This window comes from Microtus ochrogaster, linkage group LG9 (assembly GCF_000317375.1).
Source record: "Microtus ochrogaster isolate Prairie Vole_2 linkage group LG9, MicOch1.0, whole genome shotgun sequence".
Classification (NCBI taxonomy): Eukaryota; Metazoa; Chordata; class Mammalia; order Rodentia; family Cricetidae; genus Microtus; species Microtus ochrogaster.
In genome coordinates, this window is record NC_022034.1 from 25,722,190 (window position 1) to 25,730,902 (window position 8,713).

Sequence of the window (8,713 nt, forward strand, 5' to 3'; positions counted from 1 at the left end):
TCCACCCACCTATGTTCTAAGCTATGAGGCCAAGGAGTTTGTTTATTACTTAACCAATGAAATCAACAGATTGATATATGGCAACTGATTTTAGTCATCCTACGTCTGTTTTTCGTTCTTTTGTTTGTTTTTGTGTTTTTTCAAGACCTGCTTTCTCTGTATAGCCCTGGCTGTCCTGGAACTCACTCTGTAGACCAGGCTGACCTCAAACTCACAGAGATCCCCACCTGCCTCTGCCTCCCGAGTGCTGGGATTAAAGGACACCATCACCTAGCAACATCTGTTTCTGTTATTTTTGAGGGCTTTTTTTTGCACAAATTCTCTTTGTGAAAGAAGCCTGTCGGTTTTCTTTCCTTATTTGACCCTTCACAAGTTGCATGGAGAAAATTTGGGGACTGGAGCTTCTCAGTGTCTCTAAGCTAATGATACTATTCCCTTTTGGGAGATGGATATGTGAACATTTTGTTTCCAAAGAGTCATGTCCTAACAAATGGACAGGGGCACAATTTACTAGGAGAAAGTAGTGTTGCCTAGTTTCTCCCAATATAAATTTTGTACATGTGGTGGTTTGAATGAAAATGACTCCTATAGGCTCACAGGGAGTGGCACTATTTGAAAGGATTCGTGTATGTGGCCTTGTTGAAGGAAGTGTGTCACTGGGGGTCAGCTAGGGGGTTTTGGTTGCTCAAGCCAGGCCCAGTGCTCTCTCTCTTCCTGCTGCCTGCTGACCTGGATGTAGAACTCTCAACTTCTCCTGTTCCATGTCTTTCTGTGTGCCTCCGTACTCACCATCATAAGGATAATGGACTGAACCTCTGAAACTGTAAGCCAGCCCCAAGTTAATGTTTTCTTTTATTAAGAGTTGCAATGGTCATGGTGTCCCTTCTCAGCAATAAAACACTAAGACAGTAGAATTTGACTTACAGGCAGTATGGGTAAATTGGAATCTCCCACCATTTGGATTTTATTTTTATTCTGGGCGAGATTTTAAACATGGTAGGATGTAAAACAGAGTAGCTCAAGTTCTGCCGGGGTCTTTGTTTCCTGTTGGTTAATAATTATCTCTATTTCTCCTAACATATTAGCAATGGAAAACTTCCTTATTCCCCAGAGCAGCCCTGTTATTGTCTGCCTTTTTTTCTTTCAAAGTTTCTTTCAGAGGCTGTTGCCCCTGTAAGAGAACACCTATTTTACTTGCAGTTTCTTTTGTCTTCTTTCAAGATGGAATGAATTAGGTTTCTTTCCCTGTGAGCTTAACTGTTCTTGTAAGCTAATAATCTGAATCGTGCTGCCTTTTCCTTTTTTATAATAGTTCTAGAAATTGCTAAAGTACCAAGGTCTGATGTGGGAGGTGATGTATGCTGTGAATATGTTTTGTTGCTATTGGTTAATAAAGAAGCTGCTTTGGGCCAGTGGATTAACAGAGTAAAGCCAGGCTGAACAGATAATGAGAGAGTAGGCAGAGTCAGGAGAAGCCATGTAGCCACCCGCAGTAGACAGACACCTACTCTGGAGCCCACCAGATCCTTGCCGGTAAGCCACAACCATGTGGCAATACACAGATTAGTAGAAATGGGTTAGCTTAACATATAAGAGCTAGCCAGAAATACACTTAAGCTATTAGCCAAACAGTATTGTGATTACTACAGATTTCTGTGTGATTATTTCAGGAGTCTGGGTGACCGGGAAATGAACAAGCAGCCTCCGACAACAAAGGTCTTCTGTGGGAAGGGAGACCCATGTTGTATTACTGTTTGACTAAATGGTCAAATTTTCTAGCCCTTCAATAATGCAGAATTGAATAACCATCACTTCCATCACCTCCGAGTTCTAAGAGTCCCTGGGTGGTTTGCAAATGTGACACAGAGGTTAGCCACAGTTCTTCTGGCCTTACCGTACAGAGCTGTATTTTGGCCCCATCAGTAATCTGTGGAAACAATGTTGGTTACAGGAGAGGCAGTTTTCTAATTGATGAGAGGCATTTTTAGCATCATCAGTCCTGTTTTTATCAAAGTCTGTAAGGGGATCTCTTCATTCTCCAAGCAAAACCAAGAGAGGGAAAGATGCCCTTGGACTGCAGAAAGCAAGTAGGACTGCCCAAGTTTTCACTCTTTTCCCTTCCCTCCTCCTCGTCCCCCTCTATCTTTCCTGACAACCAAGGGACAATCCCTCTGCTTCCTGGTGAGAATGTCTTCCGCTGAAGCATCCTGCCATGCTGTTCTGCTTACCACAAGCCCAGAACAGCCAGGCCAAGCAACTCTGGACCAAAACTTCTGAGCTCATGACCAAAATAACCCTTTCTTCCTATAAATCTATTACCTCACGTATTTGGCAAATCTGGAAAGTTTGAGCGAACTTTGATGTGCCAAAATAAGACATGAAAGAGACTGGAAGATGATGTGGAAAAGGTAGGCTAGGTCTACACTGTGGAGAGCTTCGTGTTCCATACCAAAAGGTTTGGATTTGGCCAGGACACGTCTACTAGCTAAAGAAGATTAACAAGATAGAAAATGTTTTCTAGGTGTGTCAGCTTAATAAGTCATCTTTTTGTTCTGTCTCAGTTTTTGAGTCAGAGTCAAAGGCAACCAGAATTCCTAACTCTCCTGCTCCTATCTCCCACAAACTAGGATTAGAGGCATGCATACAATACAGTCAGTTTTATTTGTACAATTATTTCTAAAATAAGGTTTCCTATCTGTTGAAAGTTTAATTACAAGTTTGCTTTAAAGATACAATTGACTTAATGTAAGCATTTAGTATTAGGCAGCATCTCATTCTGTAAAACAGGATTGTCCCTCAGCTGAGCTGAACCGAGAGGTACTTGACTTTGTATGCAGAAGAACTGACAAATCAGAAACAGAAAGAAAAGCAGATGAATCCATAAAAAGTTACTTTTCTTGTCTGATATGGTGGTATATACCTGTAATCACAGCCCTTGGAAGGGAGAGGCAAGATCAGTAGTAGAAGGCCAACCTTAGCTACAGTAGTAAGCTCAAGGCCAGCCCGGGCAACAAGGGACCCTGTCTAAAAAGAAAACTGTGATGTGGGATGTCCTTCTGTATATGTGTTCCTTTTATTAGTTAATGAATAAAGCTGCTTTGACCTATGGCAGGGCAGAATATAACCAGTCTGGAAGAGATAGAGAGAGAGAGTGGGCAGTGTTGAGGAGATGCCGTGTAACTGCCAAAGACGAAAGACTCCAGCCAGAACCTTAGATAAGCCACAGCCTTGTGGCAATACACAGATTAATAAAATGTGTTAATTTAAGATGTAAGAGTTAGTTAATAAGAAGCCCGGACCATTAGCCAAACAGTGTTGCAATTAATATAGTTTCTGTGTGATTATTTGTGTCCAGGCAGCCGGGAAACAAGCGGACAGTCTCCGTTTACAGATGACGCCCAGTGCTCAGCAATATACATCCACATGAAGCCTAAGAAAGTTTAAAAACTTCCTAGATCCACAAAACATGGGAGCCAAGCACTTGTTGGTAGCCACATTTTTTTCAGATAGGCTCTGTTTGCTGGTCACAAGCAGAGGTGACTCCTTTAAGAAAAGGCTTCCTGACTCAGCATAAGCAGCAAAAACAGCATAACTTCTTTAAAGTAAGGCTTCCTGATCCTTGCTGGTAGCAGGAATGGCTCTGGCTCTTTTGGGAGGTCCTGCGCTTAAATGGGGTCTGTGAGCAGCATGCTACATCCTGAGCAGCATGCTCCGTGTTGTTTAATGACAACATAAACCTGTTGCATCCCTGGAGCTGGGGCAGTAAGCGTGACTTGCAGAGGCAGTGAACATACCACTGCCATGTTGGACTGGAAGCCAACAGGAAGGGGTGCAGAGTTGGTCCTAGCATCACCCACTTAGCATTTAGAAAACAAATGTACTCCTGGTCAGAAAATGATTACAGACGCACAATAAAGACAGATTCAGACAGAAATAAACCTCTGAAGGGTCATCGTGTGTTTAAAGCATATATGTAGACTTGGGAGAAAGAAGAAAAGAGTATAGACAGTTAAAAATTAAAACAGAGTCTTTAAAGAGACATAAAAAGTAGTATGAAAAGAATATAGACAGTCATAGAAGAAAGGAGTAAAGAAAAATAAGCCTTGTAAAGATGAAAAATACACAAAGAGTTTGGATTGTCTATATTATTCTGTTATCTTTGGATTTTTTGAGTGAATGAGCTAACTAGAGAGAGACATTTCATTGTACAGGCTGCTAAGCTAAACCAACTTAAAGGTATCATGACTTCAAAATTTGAGGCTAAGGATATGTTACTTTGGAAAAGAGGTTCTGCTTTTGTTTCCACAGAGGATGAGAACCTTTGGATTCCTTCTAGGCTAATGTGGTTTGGGGGAGCAAGACCCCCTGAAAGTTTTCTGTGAACCCTAAAAATACTTTGCCTAACAAACAGCAGGAAGCAGTTTGGAGAAAACAATGCCCAAATTCCCAAAATGATTGTCTATAAATGTTTGTTTTCATGTAAAGGGGGATATGATATAGAAATGAATACTTTGCATTGATATGGATGTTAATCTATTGATACAAAGTTATGGTTGATTTTGTTACACTGTGTATATGTATATTTTACTCTTGTTTAAGGTATTGTGTTTGTGCAGTTCATTTTTTTTATTTGATTTTTCAAGACAGGGTTTCTCTGTGCTTTGGAGCCTATCCTGAAACTAACTCTTGTAGATTGTGCAGCTCATTTAAAAATGTAATGTATAATTAAAAAATAAAGATCAATAGATAGTCATTTATATTAGTTAAGCTTATAGTCATATTATTTAGGCTTTCTAGATACACAGAGATATATTTCAGTTAGATAGATAATCCTAACACTTCAAAGACCTATGAAATATGGCATTTAAAATGTTTTAAGAACTCAAACTTTTCTAAACAGTGAGACATGTCTGCTTCTGGCAGCACCAATTACTTCAAGAGGTTGATGGGCATTGAAGAAACTCGTTATAGAATTTGCCTTCAATGTGACAAGACTAGACATTTGGGCAAGAAACTGCTCTTGCCTGGACTGCTTGAAGGTATGCTATATAAACTGGACATGCAGGACCCACAGAAAAATGACTGGTGAACTTGCCTAAAGCAAGTGAGACAGTCCTTCAGGGTTCCTGCTTCATGAAAGAATCTGCCAGACATTCTGCAAGACACAGAAGAAAGCAACTGATGAACTTTCCCATTACAAGGCAGAACATATCTTCAAATTTTCTGCTTCATGGAAAAGTCTGCCAGGCATTATGGGCCTGTAGCATGAAGATGGATGCCCCAACATTATAGAAGAACTTTGGGTGACTGTCCAGGCAGTCAGATGTCTCTGTCAATTCTAGAGTTCTGGAAGTTGCTTATAATGCACTTCTTGTTTACTTAGGTAATATTATATCCTTCTAGGGTCTTTGAAGAGTTGAAGACATATAGTTTTCCTTAGTTATGATAAGGAATAAATTAGATATAAAACTTTAGACTCACAAAGATAGGATAGATGACAGAGTATTTTCCTTAATTTGACAAATGCAAATGAACTATATATTGTAACTATAATTTCTGCTTGATAACTGTTTTGTTATATGTAATTATACTATGTTAAAGTTAAAATCTTCCCTTTTTTAGACAGAAAGAGGGGAGATGATGTGGGATGTCCTTCTGTATATGTGTTGCTTTTATTGGGTAATGAATAAAGCTGCTTTGGCTTATGGCAGGGCAGAATATAACCAGTCTGGAAGAGCTATAAAGAGAGAGTAGGAGGAGTAGAGGAGATGCCATGGAGCTGCAAAAGAAGGACTCCAGCCAGAACCTTACGTAAGCCACAGACTCCTGGTGATACACAGATTAATAGAAATGGGTTACTTTAAGATGTAAGAGTTAGTTGATAAGAAGCCTGAACCATTGGTGAGACAATGTTGCAACTAATATAGTTTCTGTTGATTATTTGGATCTGGGCAGCAGGGAAATGAACAAGCAGTCTCTGTTTACAGCTTTGTATCCTAGGCTGGACTCAAACTTAACTTTGTAGCATAGCATGGACTAGAATTCATGACAATCCTCCTGGCCTTCCAAATTCTAAGATTATGAGCATGAACCACCACATTTGGCCAGAAACTACTCTTCTTAAAGAGCTAAAAGAGACTTCTTTGTCTAGGGATAGTTCACTGGAAGAGTGCTTCTATAGTATGTACATGGACCTGGAGTCTAGCCCCAAGGCAGAGAAAGGGAAAGAGACCCATTTATCACACCTACTTGTCTGATCTGCCTAGCTACTATGTTTTGATTGGTTGCTGCCATCAGACTCTAAACCAGTGGTTCTCAACCTTCCTAAGTCTGTGACTCTTTGATACATTTCTTCATGTTGTGGTGACCCCCAACCATAAATTTGTTTTCATTGCTACTTCATAACTATAATTTTACTACTCTTATGAATCATAATATAAATCTCTGATATTTCTGGTGTTCTTAAACAACCCCTGTGAAAGGATCATTTGACCTCCAAAGAGGTTGTAACCAACAGAGTGAGAACCACTGTTCTAATCTCTTGATGACAGAAACCATGCCTGATTTGCTCCCCAGCATATCCCAGCATGCACACCATGACTGGCAAATGCATTTACTCCAATTTTGGATACACAAATGACCAGATAAAGGGTTAAAGGTGTTCCCAAGGACTAGAACTGGAACTGTCACTGAACTATAGCAGCTCTGTAGATGTGTGGAGAATTGAGGCCACATTACAGTGGACTAGCAAGGAGAGAGCTAAACACATTAGAGGTCATTTACATTATACATTATATATGGCAACTGTGAGAAGACATTAAAAGTAGCTTAATGAAAAGAATGTGGACTTTGGAGTCACATGAATTGAATGTCAGGGCTGGAAAGATGGCTCAGTGAGTAAAATGGTTTACTACATAATCTTATGCCATGATATTGACCCCTCCAGAACCCACAGTGAGAACCCAGGAAGACTGACTGACTCTCACAAGTTGCCCTCTGACTTCCACACACATTGTAGGGCACTTACACATGTACATCAAACAAACTCACAATAAACTAAAGGACTGGTGAGATGTCTCAGTGGGTAAGGATGCTTATTCCCAAGCCTAAAGACCAGAGTTTAATCCCTGTAACCTACATGGTGGAAGGAGAGAGCTGACTCTTGCTATTTTTCCTGTGACCAACACACTTACAGTGTGGCATGTAGAAGGCGGACAAGCTGCAGAGAGTCTGGAATTGCTTTTGTTTTGACAGAACTTCCAGCAACAGAATTCACCTTCCTCTCTACTTGACCAAGCAGCAGCGATGGTGACAGCAAACAGGACACCTCTCCATCCCTGCTCGTCCTTCAGAGAGGATGCACAGTGAAGTCACCCACAAAGATCACAGCTTCCCCAGCCCTGCATTAGCTCTGCCCAGCAGAGGTTTCTGTTCCTTTGCATTCCCAAAGGCCTCTGTTCTCACCTTTGCCTGAGATTACACTACAGAGGAACTTAAAGGCTCAGGTTCTACTGCAAAGAAGTCAGCATTTCTGTGTAAAAGACCAGGCATTGGTCATTATGGAACACTGCGAGGTAATTGCTGCATAGGTCGGGGTTAAAATCCATGGAACCAAAGGCTTATCACTCGTGCTGGGGGACAAGAGGACACCACAATCACATTTTTTCCTGGCTCCTTTCTCCTCCTGAGGCTTATGGGTTCTGGAAGGGCAGAAGCAGATGGCCCTTTGCCCCTTCAGCATCACTAAGCACTTCTCATATCACAGTCCAGAGAAAAGCAATTTGTACTCCAAGATAATAATGGCAGTATCAATCTACTGGTAGTATGTTTAAAATGATAAAATCTTATCATTTCTCATAGAGCTGGACCTTGCCAAGGGTGGTTCTGGGTGTTTTCTGTAGCTGAGTTTGCTGTTGTGGGGATGCACAATCTTCAGGACCATGATGGCCATGGGTGTCACTGTCACCCCGCTTCAAAAGCAGTTCTGCACACTTGGAAACATTCAGTTTTGTTTTGGTTTTCCATCAAATATTTTTATTTTTCAGGTAAGCCTTCTTAGACTCTTGTGGCAGGTAAACTGTCCTTTCTGGAATGCTCTATCCCTGAGTCACTTCAACAAAGGGTCATGGCTGAAGAGGTGTCTCAGTGGGTGATGTGTTTTCTGGGCAAGCCTGGCTACCTGACTTCAATCCCTGGAACCCATGTAAAAGTGGCTGGAAAGAACTAACTCTACAAAGTTGACACACGCACATACACCCCTCCCACACACACACACACACACACACACAAATAATTTTAAAGCAAGACTAAAAGGCCCACTGGTCCTCTGGACTCAGAAGACAACATGCTCCTCCCAGAAGTTGCATTTTCTGTAAGTGATAAGGGACAGGACTGAAAACTGAAGCCCTCGCTTACCCTTGGTGTTAGAGGCTGTAATCTAAGCTCCAACTCAACTGTCACAGTGTTCCCTCAGCTCTACCAGACAAACCTGACACTGGTGTCAGCATCTGTAGTAATACGAGCAGCAGGGCTGCATCCCGCCACCCGGCTAGCTTTATACCCGAAATAATTACATGGAAAATGTATTCTTTTAAACACTGCCTGGCCCATTAGTTCCAACCTCTTATTGGCTAGCTCTTACATATCGATCTAACCCATTTCTAATAATCTTTGTAGCCCAAGAGCTGGCTTACCAGGAATGATCTTAACCTGC

At 41.3% G+C, this 8,713-nt stretch overlaps 1 protein-coding gene across 1 annotated transcript in view; it reads right to left on the reverse strand.

The window, feature by feature from the left end:
• The window catches only part of LOC101990172 (sodium-dependent glucose transporter 1C-like), a 24,142-nt gene that overhangs the window by 1,916 nt on the left and 13,513 nt on the right, over positions 1 to 8,713 (reverse strand). The window contains 1 exon segment of the mRNA XM_005363594.2: positions 2,325 to 2,485. Coding sequence (XP_005363651.1) covers positions 2,325 to 2,485 — 161 coding nt within the window.